Source organism: Pleuronectes platessa, chromosome 7, assembly GCF_947347685.1.
Source record: "Pleuronectes platessa chromosome 7, fPlePla1.1, whole genome shotgun sequence".
Lineage (NCBI taxonomy): Eukaryota > Metazoa > Chordata > Actinopteri > Pleuronectiformes > Pleuronectidae > Pleuronectes > Pleuronectes platessa.
Window position 1 is genome coordinate 23,178,883 of NC_070632.1, and position 22,825 is coordinate 23,201,707.

General features: G+C 41.2%; 2 protein-coding genes across 2 annotated transcripts in view; one reads left to right on the forward strand and one right to left on the reverse strand.

Annotated features, from left to right (window-relative positions):
- The first annotated feature begins 231 nt into the window (after positions 1-231).
- On the forward strand, positions 232-3,544 carry LOC128444781 (myoD family inhibitor domain-containing protein). The gene is made up of 4 exons (XM_053427438.1): positions 232-542; positions 906-995; positions 1,518-1,751; positions 3,273-3,544. The coding sequence occupies exons 1-4, from the start codon at positions 482-484 to the stop codon at positions 3,542-3,544; spliced, it is 657 nt and encodes a 218-aa protein (XP_053283413.1). The 5' UTR covers positions 232-481.
- A 6,004-nt stretch (positions 3,545-9,548) lies between these two features.
- The window catches only part of si:ch211-272n13.3 (ankyrin repeat domain-containing protein 26), a 28,680-nt gene continuing 15,403 nt past the window's right edge, over positions 9,549-22,825 (reverse strand). The window contains exons 24-44 of the mRNA XM_053427129.1: positions 22,069-22,284; positions 21,444-21,471; positions 21,205-21,346; positions 20,904-21,117; positions 20,597-20,780; positions 20,165-20,311; positions 19,492-19,954; positions 18,115-18,620; positions 17,821-17,973; positions 17,492-17,667; positions 17,011-17,104; positions 16,779-16,823; positions 16,353-16,430; positions 16,064-16,198; positions 15,466-15,578; positions 15,009-15,150; positions 14,609-14,899; positions 14,157-14,392; positions 12,944-13,187; positions 10,573-10,618; positions 9,549-10,458 (exon numbers count right to left, since the gene is read on the reverse strand). Of these exons, the coding sequence (XP_053283104.1) occupies positions 10,328-10,458; positions 10,573-10,618; positions 12,944-13,187; positions 14,157-14,392; positions 14,609-14,899; positions 15,009-15,150; positions 15,466-15,578; positions 16,064-16,198; positions 16,353-16,430; positions 16,779-16,823; positions 17,011-17,104; positions 17,492-17,667; positions 17,821-17,973; positions 18,115-18,620; positions 19,492-19,954; positions 20,165-20,311; positions 20,597-20,780; positions 20,904-21,117; positions 21,205-21,346; positions 21,444-21,471; positions 22,069-22,284 (3,784 nt within the window). The 3' untranslated portion in view covers positions 9,549-10,327. The remainder of the gene's footprint in view (positions 10,459-10,572; positions 10,619-12,943; positions 13,188-14,156; positions 14,393-14,608; positions 14,900-15,008; positions 15,151-15,465; positions 15,579-16,063; positions 16,199-16,352; positions 16,431-16,778; positions 16,824-17,010; positions 17,105-17,491; positions 17,668-17,820; positions 17,974-18,114; positions 18,621-19,491; positions 19,955-20,164; positions 20,312-20,596; positions 20,781-20,903; positions 21,118-21,204; positions 21,347-21,443; positions 21,472-22,068; positions 22,285-22,825) is intronic.

Genomic DNA, 22,825 nt, shown 5'->3' on the forward strand with positions numbered 1-22,825 from the left:
TGTGTGTGTGTGTGTGTGTGTGTGTGTGTGTGTGAGTGTGTGTGTGAGTGTTTGTGTGGTCGAGGGTTTGCATTCAATCAGTATTGAGCTGACACACTTGTGAGGTATGTGTCTCCATTGTGTTATGTGACTAAAAGCAGAACAGAGGAGGCTAAAGTCACACGGCCCGGCCTCAGCTGTGTCTCTGCTGCTGTGATCAGCCTGTTCACAGTGACCACTCAGATCTGCTGGGAAGGGGGAGTGTTGCCCACCGGACAACAACAACAACAAAACACACACACACACACACACACACACACACACACACACACACACACACACACTTCCAGCTCACTGTCTCCTGCGTGGTGACTCAGGCCGGCACGCTGGGTGTTGCTGGAGTTTTCCTGACATCTTGGCGTGGACAGAAGCAGGAGGATGAACAGGGCGACTGACTGACGTGAAGTGGAACAGAGCTACGCAGAAGTCATGAGTATCAGACATGTTACCTGGAGATCATTTACCTGTGGACGAGGGGGAAAAGCAGAGCAACCAAACTAAAGGTAGTTATACACACACCCTGCCTCTGTGAGCACGGATTTTCATCTTCAAGCTTCTACTTATTATTTTCTAAGATTTCCCAGAGAAAAGTAGAAGAACCTGTGAAATAGCAGCGAAGGCATCATGGGAGTGAACTTACCCCCTGACACACCTCATTGCATTATATGAGAGTTCAAACCTTTTTAACAGATGATCATTTAGGATCATTGTGCAGATTACATTTCAGACTGTCTTTATCTGAACAATCAATTAATAAAAACAGAGGCAAAGCAAATGTTTAAAATAATCCTGGTTTTATGCCTTTTTTATTCACATGAGGTATCTTAGTTAATCAGCTCACATAATGTTTTTTATTGTGTCTCAAGGTGGAACGTTTTTGAATTCACAACAGGAAATCCCTTCAGCTCCGGACTCTGTTAGCGGAGGAAATACCACCCACACTGACCTCATCAGCAGTAAGTGGAAACCCTGAGATCTGCACAGCAAACAGTAAATTCTATTCATATATTGTTGTTATTATTCTCTTTGTTTTGTGGCTTTATATTTGACCGGATGTCACCACTGCATGTGGAAGCAAGAATCTAACTTATTTTTTCAGTGTTCAATATGTCATTAAGTTGTAAAATATCAGCAGTGTGAAATAAGTGCAGAGTCTTCCTTCATAAAATGATTTAATAACATGGGACTTATGTTTCTCTTTTTCTTGTACTTCATTGGTGGAAATTTCGAATCAAATTGGTATTAATCCAATTAAAATAAACAAGCTGATACATAATAAGCATTTGGTCAAAAAAACAAGATGAAACATAAGCTCCTAGGCGAAGGTTGATTTTTCCCACATACTAGAGACCATAATACAATCCTGGTTTGAAAGATTTTTCTCTCACTCATTTTGAGTTGTAGTAGTTTTATCACCGAGGAGCCTCCACACTGTTCCTGTTGGGCAGTAATCATGATCTCAATCTCTGTGTGGCCAGCCCAGCCTCTGCCTGCCTCTCCCGAGGTAGCAGGGCCGAGGAGACCGTGTGACCCCCAGAAGCCCACCTGCCCTCGATGTGGCCTCACAGTGCCGGACCAGCGACTCCTGCCTGCTCCCCGGGACCAGAGCGGCCTGCAGGGCTCCAGTCTGTCCGTGCACAGCAGCGGCAGCAGGAGGAAGAGGAGCAGGGGCAGTGAGATCAGCTCACACCAACCTGCAGCCGCAACAAGTGGTAGGAACTACAACTTGGAACTTACACAGACTAACTGTAAATAACTGTAAACAACACAAGACACTATGATCAAAGATTCATATCACGATGAACTAATTTTATTAATGACGGTGAGTTTATGTTACTTAGTATTATATTACCTTTTCTTTCTCGAACAGATTTTTCCTAATTTATTGGGGGATGAGCAGTTGAGTTGCACTCTTTCTTTTCAACCTTTTCAACTTGATTTCTTTGTATTTTTCATTTTACAGCCCCCTGAGGCTGAGGGGGGAGAATACTACAAGTAAAGCATTTCTTTTTTTTACAATATAAAAAGGTTAAAAAAGAAGGATTTAAGGACAAGAATGCTGAGTTGGAATTGTTCAGTTATTGGGTAAAGTGAGCAAATCAAACAGTGGTGGATCCAGGGACGAAATCCGTTTTTTCACTTACTAACAATAACTAACAACTAACAATTAATATGACCATTTGTTTTTATTTTCTTAAGCTTTTTTGAAGAACAAAATGATCAAGGAACAATATTGAAAAATATATTCAAAGATGTGTGAGATGTTTGCTCAAAGCTATAGAGCCAACAGTCAACAAGGAATGACTAAGATGTGCCCCTTACTGAATCAGGAATATGGATGTGGGTCATCTCATTGGCCACTGTGTCAATTAATGGCCCCTGATTTAGAAAAATCCTAGATCAACCATTGCAATCAGAGAATTTTTCTGTTACCACCATAGAGAATCTGTGTGTTTGTACAAGCTGAGCCATAAAAAAAGTTTCCATTGGAGACTTTGAAACTGCTAGACTTTCTTCCAGTTGTATCAAAGTGCGTGGTGGACGACTCTTTGTTTATCATTGTGTTCATGTTGTTATCTCTATGAAGTGGTGCATTAAATCAATACAGTAGCCACACACAATGCAGCCTTTTTCATCTGCACGCAGACATTAGCATAAGTTGTGTGCGGGGGGTGCATAATTTGAGCGGCTTAGCAGAAAAACGCCGGACCCCACTCCCCAGGGAATTCTGCCATCTCCGTTTCATTTACTTCCTTGAGTAAACAGGATAAAACAGCTCGATTTGCATGAGCTCACCGACGATGTGCTCGGTGTGAGGATGAGAACGCGAGCTGAGCACCGGTGAGGATCGTGAGAGACGCACAATAACACACCGCCGGGGTTAATGTATGCAATTTCATGGGCACCTAATTTGGGTAGTGGAGCAATTATCTTGTGACAGCTTCTTCGCGGTTGTTGCTCATCACCAGCCGCCTCGGTGGCCCTTTTATTTTCCCTGGAGGCTGGAACAAACCTCGGTGATTAAGTAAACACAATCACACTTGATCACCGCAGCACAGTGCTTTCTCTTTTAACTCCTGCCTGGCACAACATGCAAACATGCGAGAGATTAATTTGGGGTTAATGGAGTTATTAATGTCTGACAGGCTTTTAGAACAAACGGCTGCTTCTTTTCGTGACCTCGATGAATTTGCAGCTTAATCTCTCTCCCCGTCTCGTTGCTGACGCCCCAGACTCCTGCGTTCACCTGCTGCTGGCGTGCCTGTCGTGCCAGTGCTCCGTGCTGCTCCTGGGTCTGCTGGAGGCCTGCTCCTCCTGCCTCCACGCCCTCTGCTCCTCATGCTGCCAAGCCTGCGCCCGCTGCTGCTCGGCCATCCAGGAGGCGCCCGTGGAGGAGCTCAACTGCAACGCCCACTGCCACTCGGTGATGTTCGAGTCCTGCTGTGAGCCGACCGAGTGTCTCGAGTTTTGCCTCGAGTGCTGCGAGATCTGCCATCGCAACTAGGAGGCAGCTGCACCACCCGACCTGAGGACTGTGGTTTCTAAGCTACTTGTGGAAATCAACGAGGGATTGGTCCAAACACAACGAGACATCGTCAACATCATCGCTTGTTGTGACTCTCGAGCTGTGAACTGCAAACTTATTCCAGTCCACCTGATAAGGAGGAATTTGACTTTGATTCCTCAGATTGATCTTCAGTGAAGGTAATTTTCCTATTGGGACAACACAATAAGTTAGATTGTTTCTGAAACACTTTTATCTCATTGTGTTGGAATCGTCTTCACATCCCAGTAGCCAACAATGAATAAAGTTTTCTGAACCCCAGGCCGGACTGTGATAATCACCACAAATCACGTGATTCGCTCCAGATGTATTGGCGTATACGTCTGTCACTAACCACTCACTGCCTTTGATCTCACTGCGTATGACCGGGGTCTTCAGCCTGAGGGACATACAGTCTTTGTGAATGTAGAAATTCAAGTAAAAAATATCCAAATCCGTGTTCAAGTGAGTTCCTATCCTCCACAGGAAACACTGTGCCTGAAGCTCCTGGTCAATAGTCAGTACAATACTTCTGAGGTATCATGATTTCATTTCTGGAGCTAAAACCAAGTGTTTCCGACAGAGGCTGAAAGGAGGAGCTGCACCAATGGATACCATAGGAAAGTGTTTTCCGAACAATGCGAGTGTCTGGTGGCTCTTGTCAGACAGACACAGATGTCATACTTGTCAATAGAATATACACTTGCTCCCATCTGAGTGCCCATTGGTGAGCTGGTTGTAAAATGAGGTGTGGTCATGTGCATGTTGGCACGTTGCTACATTCAGGCAGAGGAACAAGTTGTGCTTTCAATATACAGTCTTATTTATTTGAAGGTATCGTATATTCTATGTAGCCGAGAGGTCGATGTTGTTGTAGAAGTTGTTGATGATGAAGAAAGGACTCCGAGGACCTAGTCCTTCAGTATAACAAAGTGTATTACACAGAAGTTTCACAGGTCAGGACGGGCATCTAGAAACCCGGAGAATCACAAGCCAAATAGTGAAATCTGACGTGCGGGGGTCTTACACACAGTTATATAGGGACATTGGTTCCTCCCATGACTTACTAAATAAGGGCACGTTTTTGTGTCCGAACATGAAGACACATAAGTCAAATACATTCCCTCTGCATCCATCCACCAGCTGGTCAGAAACAACTCCCTAGGTCAAAGGTCATCCCAAAAAGGTAGAGTGCAAATAAGATAAACATCTGGAGGGCTCTCCTAAAATGTCTGAGTGTCCAGAAGATAGGCATCATAAATGTTAACCTGTCATTGTGTGTTTTAAGCATATACCAACATGTTTTACTCTAACGAATACACGACAAAGGTCACATTATTAAGTTAGTAATATGACCACACACTCTGGTTGTCGGACATAGAGGATCTGCTCAAGAGTGAAGTGAAACCGTTCCCTCTGCAGAGAAGTGTTCTCTCTGCAAACCAAAACAATCCTCAGAATAAAAACCATTACCACCCTTATAAGAGTTATCTGGGAGGATCCGACCACAGCTGGCATTTGATTGGTTTATAACTTGTTATGCCTGAAACACAATCATGATTAATTAAGAGACTCGATGCAACCGTTTGGAACCGATAGCCAATAGCGGCTGATTCTGCTGCTGACATTGATCTGGTCCGTGCTACTGAACTGACAAGAGAAGGAAGTAAAGGGAAAAAAAATTCACAAACCTTTTTTGAAATATTGAAATCCATTTACCAGGGTCATTTGTTCTGTTTGTTAAACACCTATGGATTGACGGGGTGGATCAAGGTCAGTGTGTGACTTTATCAGACTCCAGTGTTGTTGTTAGTTACGTTGCAGCTACCAAAGGGTTTTTTCTTTAATAAAAAAGTAAGGATCACATAAAAAAGACCCACAAGCATGAAGAATGTACACAGGCCTTATTCCACAGAAACACAGTTCGTTTGTTCCTTGTTACGTTAAATGACTTTGACCCAGACCCAGACGGCTCAGCCTCTTTGCTGCTATTTGTCTGGGATCTTATGTCGTAAGATTGCAGGTTTGACTTCTCCCCGCTCGGCTCTTTGCTGCTGAGGAACAGGCCGACAGAAAACTTGTCAGCTCTCTCTTGAATCCCTTTTCATAATTTGTCATATCAAGCACTTAGAACATAAAAGCAGGCGCAGTCTCTCCAGATCTCGGGAGATTGAAGCGAGCTCCTTTGAAGTCGTCATGTGAGGCGACAGCAGAGAGGCAGAGTAAACAGCCAAAAATAAAACAAAGCGTCGATAAAGACAACGCTGTCAATCTGTCCGGACGAGCCAAGAGGCCCATTTAAATCACGTTAGAGCGAGTAAATCGAATTTAAGTGTCTCTTTTGCCCACAACACATTAGGATTGTGCTCGTGACAAGAAACAGCGCTGATGTCGGATTTAGAGCGTGGCGAGCGCACACCAACAAATAATAAACAGCCAGGTTTGTTCCACTTGTCCCCCTCAATTTGTTCTACCCTCTACCCACACCTGATGTCTACCTCCACGCATCATAAACAGAGAGAACACACAGCGCTACATATGTCTCAGCCACACAGTCATTCACTGTTTGAGGCTGGATGCAGTTATTTACCTTTAGCTTTTGATAAACATTTGCCATGATTCCAGATTACACCAAAAGAAAAAGGGAAGAAAACAAAACAAGCTATTTATTTGTTAATTCTGTAGGTGATTGAACAACCAGAAAATAAATTGATAAAAATACAATATAAATCATTTGTTATTTTAGGGGGAAAAACATGATTGGACAGATGATTGTCTTGAGTTGGATTGACCCAACGACCAACACATCTTCTTCAGAATATTCTGATGAGAATTTTTCTAAATTTTTCATACGCTAAATAATGAGTTAATAAATCAATAAAATAACTGCCACAATAATTAATCATAACCATATTATACTATAAAAAATTAAATAATAATTCATAACATGTTTATGTAAAGCAGTATTGACAAATTAAATAACTAAAAGAAGTAAATCAAGTCCACTAGTTACCTCTGCCAAAGAGGTGGTCTTCCTCTGTTTGTGTGTTTGATAGTTAGCAGGATTTTACGGAAGCCTATTGCATTCACTTGAAAAAAACAATATAGCTCGGTTTTTCTAACAATTTTTTTTCCTGTTTTTCCGAGATAATTATCACTTACTGTTATGAATCTGTAACTTCACAAAGGAAAAGTTGTATGTGTTAGCGACCCTCCGAAGAGGCTCAAGCTCTTCCTGTGTATTTACGGGAAGTTTCAAATAAACCTGAAAACATCAGTTGAAAGTCTCGACCATCTTTCGGGGGATATGCTACAGATAGGGAGAGGATAGTTTTCATTTTTGCCCCGTTAGTGGCTTTATTATGGAAGATTGATGTGTAGTTCCTGTTATAAGCAGATTGGTGGTTGGGACTCTTGTTATGAAAGGGGTTCTAACGGAATGGGGTTCTATCGATAGAGAAAAGTGTGAAGGAAAATGAACGGGTGTGATGTCCCGATTCAATAACAACCTCTCGTGTCCTCTTTCGGCTGAGACCTCCTGACAGCATAAGAGAACAAATTGCTCGGCTACATTAGTCTTCTGTAGTTCACTGTTACTTATACAGAAGGAGAGTCTGACCGTTTTAAGCAACGCTTTCAAAATAAAAGCATCTAAAAAAAAGCTCTGTTTTTCAGATTTCTTTTTCTAAAATAATTATCTCGGTAAAACAGGGAAAAAACTTGTTGGAAAAACAGGATAAGGAAAAAAGTGAATGCAATACGCTTCCGTAGGATTTCCATAAACTACAAGACAGATTTCCATGAAACTTGGTGGAAGGTTGCGGTATCACTCAGGTAAGAACCCATTAAATCTTGGTGCAGATCCAGGATATTTTCTCTCATACTTTCTAACATTGTAAGATGGGGCGTTATGGATGACATTTTGATGACAAAAACCAGGCACATTTAGGGAACTGATATCAAAGAGTGTGACATTTGCTGCAGCTTGATGCAGGAAGTTGTTGGGCCTTCGTGAAGGTCTGTGATCTACTGAGTGACATTCTAGTCATGTCTTTTGATTATATAAGTGAAGACTTTCTCCTTCAAAGCTTATTTCCTTTGAAACCCTATTAAACTAGAAGGGCACTCGGACATTACATGTTAGTTAGGTAGACCCCAGTTCAACCTTTCATAGAAAAATGGTCTTGACCTGCTCTAAATGAAAACTGCCTTTTTAAAAACTAAGCTAAGTAACAAAATCAGCTATGATTTGGCACAATATAGATGAAGTTGATTTGACTCGAGGTTTAGAAAGACACATTTTAATTAAAGTTAACTGTTATATCAATAAATAATAAGTAAATAAATAAAATAATGAGGAATAGATAGAGGTATTTTTGTTTTAGGTCAAAGTTTCAGATTACTGATATGGTTTCACAAATGTTTGACTTTTCTTGTATTGTTATTTCGTGTCACCCTTTCATTTGGGTGTAAAGTGCATTGGCACATGTAGCTTTGTGTAAGATTTACAAACAAGATTCAGCCGACGGAGCCTCGAGGTTGAGAACTGACACCTTGTTTTTGTGAACAGTTGTTGGACTGCTTCTCTGAGATAACAACACTGGGCATTACAGATGTAGGACGACCCAGCGAGGAGCGGTTGGTTTTAAACCTGAGCTGCTTTTCAAAAACAACCCTTTCAACACTTCTTTTTTTTCAGAATCTGTCTATTTGTATTCTCGCCTTCCTCCAAAGCTTCATGACAACGGTTGTAACCTCCTCAATCAAAACAAGGTTTGTGTGTAGCGCATGATGAGGCATCTATTGGAAAAAAGGGGAAATAATAACACCTAATAGTCAGTCTGTCAGATGTGCCCATCTGCTGTAAAGGAAACAAAAATAAATGTAACCAGATTTGAATATCTAACATTTGAGGCTGACGCCGGGAGGACGGATCAAAGGGAAGAAAGACACAGCAGAGGGGGGGGGGGGGGGGCAAATCATAAACACATTGTCTCATTTTAATAAGTGAGACGAATTGTTTCTAAACCAACGCATACAATCAAGTTTAACGTGTTTGGGAGTGTGAGAAGAGGAAGAGGAAGAGGAGGAGGAGAGCGTGTGTGTGTGCGAGTGTGTAAAGTGAAGTACATCAAAACATGGCTAATGAGGGTTGGGTTAAAAATGGGTGTGCATGAAATATTGATGTTCCAGCTGCATTTTTTATCTTGAATATACGACACCTGGAATCTAGAGACGCTCTGAAGAACAGAATAAGGAGCAATTCAAGCACAACAGAGTTCAAGATACTGGGTATAGTTACACAAAATACATACGTGTAGGTTTTGGCTTGTTTATACTATAGTGTGTTTTCTGTTTTATGTCAGATACTAAATATAAATTAAAAACAAGTGCAAATGCTTTTGATAGAAGCAGATTGGAGAAAGTGTGAATGTACTGTATATTTCCGTGTATGTACTATTTGTATACTGACACAATACATACATCTGCATGTTTGTAACATATGTAGTGTTTGTTTCACACATGCAATATTATGTTATCTCAGCAAGTTCATGCCACATATAATCTGATATCTGGACAAATCAATTTTTTATTGATGTGCATTGTTTGTTGTTGTGCCTACCAAGGAGGTTATGTTTTCACCCCTGTCCATGTTTGTTTGGTAGTTAGCAGGATTAAGCAAAAACTACTGGTCAGATTTATCTCAAAAACGTTTCCCATTTTCCAGGTCTTAATCATGAATCTCGATGCAAAATAATCCAGCACATTAAGCAAACTAATATCTAGATGTGTGTGAGAGGGAGATCAAAGTTTTTTCTGGTTCAATAACATTCTGAGGTCAGCTGAGAGTGTGAAATACTACTTCTAGTTTAGTGATGGAGTCACCAAATGTTACCCAGGTGATTTGTCTTCTTGTTTTGTTTCCACTCAATATCCAAACATCAAGGACTCACTCAAGTTCAGGGTTTTTTCCTGTTTTATTTATAACGTTAGAGTCTTCTGTAATGTACAGGCGTCATGAGTGTTCATCAATATGTATAGTCTTTTACAATATTCATGGATGAAAATGAGTGCATTTCCCTGAAAACAGACCAAACAAAAGCTGAAATGACAAGTTTACAAATGCAGTCACCCTGTTTCCATAACTGGAGAGTTTTCCAGCTCGTCTGATTCAAGTATATCACGGTCATAAAAAAAAAGAAGAGAATAAATAAAAGAATCATAAACACCATGCGCCAACAAATCTAATAATGTAACACCAAGACAGATATTGCACCATTTGATGGCACGTACCAAATGTAATATCTTGGCAAAAGAAAATTCAAGATGCATACATCAAATACTTATAAATTCGAATTATGCAACACCAATATTCACAAACAAAAATCCAAACCACGGTCCTGTATATACAGTATCTTTTCTGCTAATCCAAACAAAACAGCAACAGATGAATCAGAATTAGTCAGAAGGAACAAATACTTTCAAGGTTCTCTCTAATTGTACCCATCAATAATGCAACACACATATATTTCATATACATGTATATATATATATATATATGACTCATGCCCTTTGTTCCTGAGTGGTTAAGTGCAATGTGCATTATTTTAGATTTCTTTCATAAAAGAGGATACAAGGATGGATTGTTATAGTTGCGTGACGAGGCTGTGGCTCTGGCCTTAGAGATGCTGCTTTAATGGCTGATATAAGAAGACTGAGTTGGAGCAGCTGTGATGTGTGTGTTCAGATCATGTTGTTCTTCTTCAGCACCTCCAAGTACTGCTGTGTGGCCCTGCTGAAGGGGTCCAGCTCCACCCTCGAGACGGAGCTCACCGGGGACAACTGCGCAGAGGCGACGTCCAGCTCTGCTGTGGCTGAGGACGAGAGAGAGATGGCACCATGAGGCAGGAGCTTCAGGTAACATCTCTGATAGCATTTCATCTATGAGACTTTCTTTGTGCCGGGTATTCCAGCTGCAGTGAACTCACCGTTGTGTAATTCCTTTGAGATGTTTCTGTCCAACTCACTCTGCATCTGGAAAAAAAGAAAGTTGCCGTTTGAAATGAAAACTGGAAAAAAACATGCCTTCAAAATAAATATTTACACAAATCCAAAAAGATGCAGGGATGATTTTTCATTACCAAACACAACACATGGTAAATGAAAACATTACTGCAGGGAAATCTGAACTATTGTGTGCAACACAGCGGGACACGCCAAGCATGCAGGCTCTGCTTCAGTGTAGGATTATTACTGCAGGTTATTTCATGTTGCCTTTAAATCTCACTGCAGGTACAGTCAACGTTCAACTCAAGTCATCTGCCTCCACTAATGATACAAATATATAGATAGAGAGATATTCATACTGAAGATGAATGCTTTTAGGTGAATATAAGAATCACACATTAAGGAAACATGTCTCTGCATGTTACTATATGTTACATATATATATGTAACATATAGTAACACATATATATCATATATGTGCCTCCTGCTTGTAGGAGATGATTAAAGGAGACATATTAAGCTTTTTTAGTTTCTTCCCTTGAGTTTGTTATATAATTTCTTTGTGAATGTAAAAGTTCTGTAAAGTAAAAAAAGACAATCCGTGGTAAAGTGAGTTCCTGTCCTCCACAGAAAACACTGGGCCTGAAGCTCCTGGTCAATAGTCAGGTATGATGATTTCATTTCAGGAGCTAAAACCAAGTGTTTCAGACAGAGGCTGAAAAGACGAGCTGCATCAATGGATACTATAAGGAAAGGGTTGTCCCAACATTAAAGCATGTAAACCTTTTCAAGTACTAAGACACAATTATGAAACTAAATGAGCATAATAAGTCTCCTGTAAATTAATCTGACTTGATTTTTTAAATCAAATACAAACAGGAATGTGGGGTGTACTTAATAATTTAATACAACTTGCTGTGTTTGAACTTCACTGATAAAATCAGCTTTGGAAGACAGCATGAAGAAAACCAACTGAAAGACTTAAAGAGTAAATACAGAAGAAGTAAGAAGAAATAGGCCCGTATGAAGAAATAATGAGAATAACATCAAATTATTAGAATTAAGTTGTAATTCAGACGAAAGTCGCAATTTCAACAGAATAAAGTTGTAATTTAGAGAGAAAAAGGTCATAATATATATATATATATATTATAAAACGATTAATATGTTGATATAATACATTAAAACAAATTAAATGATGATACCAACAACAAAAGCCACAATCAAATGTTCCTGCAGGTTGCAGTGGTGAAACCTTTTGTTGACTTTGTTATTTTAAAATTTTAATTCATAGATTTCGCAAATTTGACTTATTTTTGTAATCTGGCGAATATGTAAGAGATGATAACATATTTATGTCGGCTTTGACAATTTGTCATTTTAATTAAAAAAGGGTAAACCACCAGGACTCGGCTCTGCATCACCAATTTGATATAATTAATAATAAAAACAGTTGTTGAGTAGTTATCATTATTTGAAAAATAAATACATGCATCTAATTGGAGTAGTGGGAAAGCTCATGTGTTTAACATCTGTATTTTCCACTGTGTAAATCCTGCATGTTATTTTTTACACACACACACACACACACACACACACACACACACACACACACACACACACACACACACACACACACACACACACACACACACACACACACACACACACACACACACACACACACACACACACACACACACAAAAACAAACAAACAAACAAACAAAAAGCTGATTCTAGTTAATGGGAGCAGAGGTTTAAATGTGAGGCCACCAGCACGGTGAAGGCAACAGCAGCCGGTCAGACACTGAGCTCAACACATCTACACACCTGGTTATGAGTCTGGCTGAAGAGAGGAGAGATGAGAGACAGACTTTTGAGCTAGAAGCTAGAAGAGTGAGAAATAGAAGACAGGTTAGAAGTAGAGTCCCACTTCATGAAGCCTTGAGACAGAGCGAAGGAGAAACAATGTGTAGGAGGAAGAAAATAAAGTCAGGGATAAGAAATCATTTTGGTTTTGAAGGTGTTTTATAGAGGCAGGCTGGGCATTAAGAGACTTTTGAAAGCCACCTCATCAATTTCATACCTATCGTCTGTTTTCTCACAATGTGAAATATTTGATGTGTAAAGTCTCGCAGAATAAAACGTCTCCGCGGTGATGAAAACATAACAACACACCAACTGGTCTATAAAAAGCAACATCTTTGAATAAGACGTCCCCAGTTACACAGGAACAACACTGACAACCAGTATGCTGTGGAAATGAGAATGGCCCAAAAATAAAGGAATGAAGTATATACTTCAATGAGTGAGTGAGTGAGTGAGTGAGGCGGGTTCATGACTGTACAGACCTTGGCAAGATAGTCTTCCTCCCTGCTGTTCTGCCCATACATCCCAGGGCTGAGGAGGGACAGGCCCAGGCCAAGGCTTCTGTTCAGGGACCCCAGTGTCACCCCGTAGTTTGCCGGTGAACCCAAAGTGCCCACGTCCAGCGAGGGACTTCCAAGGCTACCGTTTGCTATGCTGCTGGTGAGAAGAGACCGGCTGCGCTCGTTCAGCAGCTTGGAATTGGCTTCAGTGAGCCGACTGTTGGCCCTGCAGACAAAAAAACACAGATACAATTGTCTAATTTGAATGTGCCGCGTGCTGTTTCCCAGACTCATTCAATATATTAGGAATACAATTAGATGTATTACTTTATCCAAAGGACAAATAACACCAGCGACTCTTGGAAAAGAGGCAACAGCAGTTGTTTTTACAAGATGATTTGTATAAAATCAGACACCTCTAATAGAGCTCAACAGCCTGGTTCCAAAATCTGATTTATTTTCTGAATAGAGATTTGAATCATCAGCCAAGCTACAAGATTGTGAAGAAATTGTAAAAGTTCCTGTGTAAGCCACAAGTTTGGATGATGTCAACTGTTAAACGACAAATGTTTTTATTCACATGGTCAAGGAGCAATACTATACTACCTGTGATCTGCAAGTTTCATAGTGACGTCTCTGATGGGTGGAGCTTACCGTTACCATGGAAATGTTAACCACAACTACTAAAATCACGTGGTAATTGATGGGATAGATCAGTGTTACATTACATTTACCACAGAGCAACAATGAAGTCACTTGCATGTTGTAGTCTTTTATAAGGAAAAGAGTCCAAACGGGAAAAAGACTTCAACAACATTAAATTCAAGAAGAAGCACTGGAAGTCATTGGAAAGGGATCATTCACAAGGGTTGCATGGTTCCTTATCACTTTTATGTGAACAGCCGTGTAGCTTTTTCTTTTCCCCAATATTATTTTTTAAGTGAATCAAATGTTTTCCGATTAGCTCGTCGGGCTGGTTCCAGGCTTATAAATGCTTTTTATAAGGATAAGCTGAAATGTCAATGGAGTATAATGAATGGGAAAATTTCCTTCAGGAACCAGAGCCGTTTTTTAAAATGAGCGGTCACTGTCAAACATTATTTATATTACAATGAATCAGTGACGGTTTTGAATACTTTGCAGATACCTGCAGCCGGACCTTCTTGTCACTGTGGTGAGAACAAGCTGGTCTCACCTCTCTAGTTTGGCAGCCAGGGACTTGCTGAGGCGCAGCTCCTCGGAGTAGAGCTGGCGGTATCGCTCCAGCTCGGTGCGCGTGGACTCTTTTTGGTTAAGGCTGTCTTGCTGGGTGTTGCGGGCGCGGCCCAGTTCCCCATCCAGCTCCCGGATCTTCTGCTCCAGCTGAGAGCGCAGGTTAACCTCATTAGCCGATTTAATCTGATCTAATGCTTCTTGGGAAGCTGCCTGGGACTGGGAGATAAAAAAACACAAATCATATAATCAATCAGAGTTATACGATCATATGGTCCCTTCAGTAGCAACATTGGACATACTGTATATGCACAACAATTAAGTTATTCAGTAAATGATCTTGTCTCTTATTTTTTTTCTGTTGTATACGCTATTTGTCATTACTATAACTAAAGATTCGGGTAATCACCATATTTTCCCAGTTAGAATTGTTACCTGCAGGAAGAGGTTGACCTGCTCCAGCTTCTGTTGTATCTCTTGACGGGCCCTCTCCTCTGTGTCACGGCGGTACTGCTCCACCTGGCCCTGCTCCATGTGAGCTGTTTCCATTCGTCGCCTCAGGTCCAGTACCTCCTCCTCGAGCTGCCTCTTGCTCTTCTCCAGCTGCTCGGTGCTAGGGCTGAAGCTCTTCAGGGAGGCCAGCTGATCCTTGAGCTCCCCGATCAGCTTCTCCAGTTGACTGCTACGGGACGCTTCCTTCTCCAGCTGCCCCTGCAGATCGTCCACCTGGGAGAGGAAATGTTCGAGGTCAAAGGCTGAGGTATAACACTACACCTTAATGTCTCTGTTACCAAGTGGTAATATTTGGTGAAATCACAGTTTCAGGCAGTCAAACCTTATCTCTCATTCGTCCACCCTCAGCCTGGCTGTTTCTGCCCAGCTCCATCCTTATGCTGCTCATAGGAGAAGCAAAGTCTCCTCCACCGGTGTCATGGTCCCTCAGTTTCTTCTTAGCAGTCTTTAATAGTGTACGCAGCCTTAAACACATATATGCACAAATACTATAAGTAATCAATAACATTACGGTTTCAAAGAATCCGACAAAATAAATGGTTCAAAATGAAGTGAGCACAAAAAAACAAAAACACTAGACAAACACCACAGAGTAATAGTAATTGAGTTTAAAATGATAAAAAAACATGTTCTCTTACACCATATACAGAAACTGGTGCACCACAGCCACATAAGCCAGGAAAGACTGCACTCTACTGGATCCTACTTTATGTCTAAATGGAAGGAGAAGGCGCTGCCATGGGTGAGGAGAGCCAGAGGAGGACGAGGGTAGGAGTCACCTGTACATTTCTTTTTGAAGGTCCGTGTTTCTCTTCATCTCTTGATCCAGACGAGTGTCTACGGCCTTCTTCTGCTCTGCTATCTTTTTGGCTTTCTTCTTCTCTATTTCCATCTGGAACATCAATATCAGGAGGCACGGTTAAATTATGTATAATACTCATATTACAACTACTAATAACAACCATTAACAAGTAAGCAGCACCAAATTTCACTGACTCACAGATATCAGTCACCTAAATGTGCCTACATCTGTTTTTTTTCATCAAGATCCATGAATTATCCCCTGGATTCTTCCCTGACCCATACCACATCCTGGGACCAAGGTTCACAGAAAACCGTTCAGATGTTTTTGTGTAATCCTGCTAACAAATAAACCAACCAACAAATAAAAGGATATTTAGCTAATGTATAACTAAAGCCCCTCATCCACCCTTATAACCCACTAACATCCAGCTTTTTGTTTGCAATGGGAATGAGAGGGAAGAGAGACAAACTCCTCTACTGACAATGGGAAGAGGGTGTATTGCCTATGTAAGCATGTTTTTACTACACCTACGTACACCCCCTAATTTAGGTGTAAAAGAGATTTATTATCACCTGAGTGGTCAGTTCTCCTTTTTCCTTTTCCAGCTCTGCCAGGCGCAGTCCTAGTTTAGAACGACTCTTCAGCTCCTCCTCCCACAAGACCTGAGAGTCCTGGGCTGTGTGAGACAGAACACTTTGCTTCTGGACCTAACAAAGAGAAAGACAAGAAATTTAATTATTAAAAATACAGTTGTGAATATAAAATTTAAAAAAGAGGAGGCTCCAGTCAGATTGTTACTGTGATAACATTTCGGATTGATCAGTTAGCCAAACATCCTACTGTTCTTTCAGTGCCACCAACCTCTCTATTGAGTTGATCTTCCAAAGTCATCTTACTGCTTTGGAGGTTTGTGACCAAATCCTCCAAATGACCTTTGACCTGCAAAAATAAAGAACGCCATTGTACAAATATAATAATTAAAGATAGTGGGTTTTTAATAAGAGAGATATATTTAAGAGAACATTTTTAGATTTTAAGGAATTAACATGGATCAAGCAGGAGGACATGAAAAGGAGGGAAAGACCCAACATACCAAGATCAGGCTTAGAGGACACATTTTAATATCACCAAGAAAACCCCAAAACCTACACCAAGCTATTACTACAGCTAGAAGTTTGTCCAAAAAGTGCTTTTCATTTTGCAAATGCATAAAGAATGATTTTATTTAACATATATAAAAGAGGTAAATCCACACAGAGTAACTACGTCTACATCCACAATACCAACCCCTTCTCCAGGTGAGCAGTCAGATAGCTGGAAAAGATTGGATACCTTAAAATATGATAAAAGACTTGAGACTTTTAAATCAGTCATTTTAATTCATAACACGTTTCACTAAGTATGAGATTATTGAAATATTGTAAGAGTTTTTGGTCAAACAGAGGTAGAAATGATACCGTGAGGATCCTGTTTAAAATATGGATGTCCATGTTCCTGGGTTATGTATTCAGTCACTCACCAGGCCAGCTTCCTGAGCCCCTTTCTGAAGAACTGCAATTTTGTTAGACTGTTGCTTTGCAGCCGCCTCCAGTCTGGCATTGTCTATCTCTAGCCTAATGGGACATTAAACAGAAAACACACATCCGTAAGCTGTACATCAAAGTGTGTATACTCATGACTAGAAAGGCGTTTAAATATATTAGCTCATGTGATTATTTTGTGTTATGGAGTTAGTGTAATTCATATTATTGATTGATACATTAAGGGGTCCCCAGTTACGTTTGGCTGAAGCACTGTTTACCCCTGAAACTCCAAATGTGTTTTGTGGACTCCATTACTTCACCCAGCCCTCCATCGGCATAGTGGTGAGTAGATAAAGAGTGAACCCTTTAAGGTTAGGATAAGGGGCTGACTAGAGAATACATTTATGCCAATGAGTGTCTTCAATAAGATAGATGTACAAATGTGTGTGTGCGCAAACAGCATCAATTTGTAAATACCTCTGCACAGCTTCCTCCAGCTGTTTGATGGTGGTATCAGAGGCTGCTGAGGCCGACAGCGCCTCCTGGAGTTTCTGAGCAGCAGTGATGAGCTCCCTTTCCCTTTCATCGAGGCCGGTCTTCAGACTGTTAATACGTTTCTCAGCCTGCACGTAGTGGTCTTCACTCTCCTCAAACTACAGACAAAAACAAGAGAACGCAGCCCATCAAAAATACAGATAACTAACTATTTATTTTAGAGGTTTACTTAACACTTTTTAACACTGCTGGTATCAGAGATATAGTGAGTCTATGTTGCCACAAGATGTCACTGCTCCCTTCCTTCCTACCTTTCTCTTTAGCCTGTCAATGTCTTTCAGGAGCCGAGTCTTCTCCTCCTCCAGGTCATTGCGATAGCGCGTGTTGACCTCCAGAGAGGCTTCGCTCATCGAAAGCCTCTTGAGTGAGTCGGCGAGCTCCTGCTGCAGCTGCCTGAGGTTTGTCTGTGCTCAGGCAGAATCGAGAGAAAGAAAAGATTGAATAGATGTACAGGGATATCCTCTACTGGCATGTAGTTGTATTACTAAATGTGGGTCTTGAGGAAGAGGTTAGTTAATTGTATTACCCTTCAGTCCTTAACTTACCTCTCTTTCATTCTTCTCTTCCTCTAACTTGTAGATCTGATCTCGGAGATCAGCAGCCTTACTGGCAAGCTCCTTATTTCTCTCCTCCACTAGGTGTACCCTCTCCTCGCTGTCAGAGCGCAGCTTGGACAAAATGTCGCTGAAGCGCTCTTGGGCATCCGTCACAGCACGGTCCTTTGCGACACCTTTGTTCTGGGCCTCCTCTATCTGTTGCCGCATTAACATACCCTCACTTTGGGCTTGGGCTAGCCGCTCCTGTGTCGCCTCTAGGCGAGCTGTGGAGCGGCTCACCAGCTCCCTCTCGGACTGAAAAGCCGCTTCTAGCTCCTTGGCACGTGCAGTCGCCTGGTCCTTCTCCCGCTGTAGGACATCCAGCAATAGGCCCTTCTCAGTCAGCTGCAGAGTGACCCGATGCACTTCATTCTCCAAGCTGTTCGTAGAAGCCTCTGCCTTTCCCAGCTTCTGGGACAAACAGCTGACCGTCTCACGCTGAGAGGTTGCTTCAGCTGTAGAGAACATTTATCAGAAGTCAGTTAAAAGCTCCCACTTATAAAAGATTAAGAACAAAAATATTCATACACAGGCAAATAATCCAACGAACCCTCAGGCTACAATTTATACAAATATATATATTTTTTTAACGGTTGATAGTTATAGATCCATATCTGTAATAATTCATTTCCATACTAACACATATTAAGGGACTTTTCACATACACTGGTTGTGTTTCTCTGTGTAAACAGGAAGCAGATTATCTACTCTGCAGCCAGTTGCCTGCTTGCATAAAATACTATGAACGAAAAACAACAATGGTAAAGCTAAGAGAAGTGATTTGCTTTCATAGAGGTGGAACTGTTATTGACAGTAAATGTTTACAACATTTTGCCTTCACCACTGGTTCTAACATTGTGGCTGAAAAGAACAAATCAGTAATCAAATACAGGAAACTACATCATCATTTTTAAACATCTCCTCCTTTGCAAGTCCAGACAACAACTACAAAGTTTTCAAAATAAAACAAGGCCTGAAGTGGTTCCAAACTTCTCCATTTTAGGTGCTTGAAAACTCTGGAGTAGCCTTATGGTTATGGCCGTCATGGTAGAGAGGGATACTCCCTTTGTGTAGTTACACTCCAAATGGGTTTGATTTAAATACAGTAAAGAGAATGCCAAGAGTGGCAACCGTATCAATAGTTGACTACGTCAAATCTGTTTCTCAGTGGCAAATAGGTAACTCTTTTAAATTTGATCTTCCTTTAAATTGATGTTCATAAAGGAATGAAGCACATTATATTATTAAACTCTCTTAGGATTAGTGAGTGTTTAAGTTATTAGAATGTTTAGCATGGCATACCCAGCCATTCAAACGATCACTAACCTGTGAGTTTGTCTTTTAGACGCTGATGTTCCTCTTTCTCCCGGAGCAGAGCTTTCTCTGTGTCTGCGTGAGCTGCCAGGCAACGCTCGGCCTCCTTTACTGCCCCCGCCAGTCGGGTACGAGTAGACTCCACCTCTACATCCAGAGTTTCCCGAGTCTGCCGCTCATTTTCCAGGCGGGTTGTGATCATAGCTAACTCAGACTTCAGGGTGGTCACCTGGTTGTTGCAGTTGTACACAGTTTGGGTCAGGGCGTCCCTGTTGAGTTTGAGATCTCGTCGAAAATCTTCTAGCTGCTCCTTGAGAGCCTCGTTCTCCTCCAAAATGTGGCTCTCTTTGAGATTGCTGTTGGCCTGCGAACGCTCCAGGTCAGTTCGAAGGATGGTCAGCTGCTCCTGGAAGGTCGTGTTCTGCTTGAGCAGCTCCCTCTCCCTGTCACTGGCTTCAGTGAGCTGAGACAAGGCCTGGTATTGACAATATAAGAAAAAGCAGGTCAATTTTGCCTCGAGTTGGCTGGTTCTCTTAAAAGTTTTGTCTTCAAAATACATTATTTATCCGCGGAATTTTAAAGATACTAATATGAATCTTCTATCTTCAACACCACACTGTATCACTGTTTTACGATATACAGTATGTTCCAAATTGATGTATAACACGATGAGTACCAGGATTACCTCGTTGCTTTTGCTTCTATTTCTCTTGTTCTCCTCCTCTATCTCCTGCTGTTTATGTAGATGACTGTCGAGCAGGTTCTTCTGCAGCATCCTGGCACTGCGCTCCTGAGCCAGCAGTCTCTGGGTCTCACTGTGGTCCTCCTCAAGCTACATACAACATAACCCATGGAAGAATCACATATACTGTATGGACAACAAACAACACCACCTGCACAAAATAACACACTCCAAAGCATCATTGTGAATTCTAAATAAATGATGTATAAGGAGTATTACTGAACGTACAAAATTCATACTGTTTGAATGAACTGTTCTATGAAAGAATCTTAAGTCAACACAAGATGGGCTCTTCTAACATTCATACTGATTGCTATTAAAATGAAAAAAATTTAAATATTATTGCAGTGAAAACAGAAAAAAGTCACACTGAACCTGTTTCATGTTGTTGACCAGTGTTCTCATCTCCAGCTCCAGGTTCCTGAGCGTCAGCTCGACCTTCTGTCTCTCCTGAACCTCTAACTGATGCTGCTCCTCCGTCCTCCTCAGCTTATCTCTGGTGGTGTTGTACATCATGGTGGCATTGCGGCGATGTTCCTGCTCCTGTTTCAGCTGAAACCTGTCGCATGCAAAATACAAACAGGCATTAGAGGTACAACAAGTACTGTAGGTGCGATTCACAAAATCTGAGGAGAGACCAGGACAATGTTTCAAACTTTGGAGGAAAGGAAGTAATTCTCACTTGAGGTTTGTGACTTCGGTTTGCAGTTCCAGCTGATTTCGCTCCAAGGCAGATTTAAAATCTTTAACTTCCTCGAGGGTGCTCTTCAACTCTGCTCTCTCCATTTCCAGCTGGCTCACCTTATCTGCCAGGTATCCATGGCGACTCCTTGCCTTTTGGATGGAGCGCTCATATTCTTGGAAAATGTTCTGCAGCTTCACCATGCTCCTCGAGTCTGTGATATGACATATTTAAGTTTTTAAAAGGAACCTCTAAACACTTGAACCATTTGAATTTGATTGTATTTGACCTGATTCAGTACCTAAAGTAGCCGAGTCAAGCTTCTGAATAAGGACAGATGCATGACGATAGCCTGAAGTGGGAGAGTCGATGTCGTCAGTGGCTGTGTCTGACGACTGAGTGAGCTCATCAAAGTCTTCCGCCAACTCCTCTTCTTCTGTGTTCTGAATATGAAAACAAAACATGGACTTAATGCTCAGTTTCTTTCTATTGTGTACATAGATTTGAAAAATGCAGTTACTGGCAGAATGCGAGGTTTACCTCATTTTTTAGTTTTCTGTTGGTTAACCTGAGTCCATGAAACACAGTGAAGAGAAACAGGGGTTAATTTGGAAAAGTAATGTGCATTTTAAGAGCTGGATTAAGAAGCTGCTGGAAGACTAATGGTATAATGCAGTATACAGTATACAGAAAATCAGTGGTTAGTCATGCAGTTATATAGGAAGATAGAGTCAAAATCAATGAAGATTGCAGCCTAATCATCACCCACCACCGATATTGTAAAGGTCTGTTCAGACTGAATGCAAAGCCAATTTATAGCGGAGATATATATATATATATAAATATCTGTTGTAGTTAGGACCAGGTCTGGACCACTAGAGCGTTTATTTGGGACAAACAACCAATCAAGACGTCATGTAACTTACCAGAAACTTTGTTTTCTCCCATCTCTTATTTTTTATCTTTTCTCTACTAGTTAATATAATCAAGTTTGAGAGGTTTAAAATCAGCATTAAAGATTTGTTTGCATCAAGTCACTTCTTTCCATTGCCCTTCGAAGCACTGGTGTATGTACATTTCACCTTGACTTCAGCCTGAACTCTGATTACAGGTTAGTTACAAAGAAGTGAAAGTGATACACAGACGTGGCATACTGCATATATACCTTCCTTCATCGTCCGACACGTCACTTAAAGTGCTATCGTCAAACACAGAGAGAGGATCTCCGTTAACATGGGTGTTGGTCTGAGGGGCTCTGCTGCGCCGGGCCCCTCTGACCAGCTCCAGCTTAAAGGTCTCTTCTACAGCCTGTCCCTCCTGTCTGTTGCTACTGTGGCTCTGCTGGAGCAGGAGATGCGATTGCTGTGGTGCCTCGTTGGTGCTAAAAAGAGCAATAAACCTGATAATCAGTGAGTTGTGGCACCTATAGGTATTGATGATAAAATGTCATGAAATGTGGTTTAACCCAGTAAGACCTAGGGTGTCATATAAAAACCGATAACATTTAAGCATTGATTGAATCACCCCAAACACGAAGTGTCTTTTGAAGAGCTGACGGGTTTGCTAACTGTTAAGTGGGTTAGAAGGTGTCAATGTTGTTTTCATCAATGAAACTCTGCTGTCCTCTGTTGTAATATCGCTCCTCTTGCTTTGATCGCCAGCCGCTGTCTGAAACGCAATTTTAAAGGATTTGCAGGCTAGGGGCACTGAAAAACAAACTATATTTTCCGTAATGCATTAAACCTATCCTGGGGGGTGTCTCAGCAAATGTCTCTCATCAGTCTTGTGTCTTGAAAACGATGACATTATATAAAACGTACATGCTCCTCCAGCTCCAAGGGAGAAGCATGCAAACGTTGCAAACTCTCTTTAAGGATAATACGCTTATTTTGCATCAGGTCTAAATGAGTTACTTAAAGACA

Bases quoted from the DNA above. Each gene is read 5' to 3' on its own strand.
- LOC128444781 (XM_053427438.1), top strand. From the start codon at position 482: ATGTTACCTGGAGATCATTTACCTGTGGACGAGGGGGAAAAGCAGAGC. The intron at 996-1,517 runs GTAAGTGGAAAC...CTGTGTGGCCAG, and splicing joins CCACACTGACCTCATCAGCA to CCCAGCCTCTGCCTGCCTCT. The intron at 1,752-3,272 runs GTAGGAACTACA...CTGACGCCCCAG, and splicing joins ACCTGCAGCCGCAACAAGTG to ACTCCTGCGTTCACCTGCTG.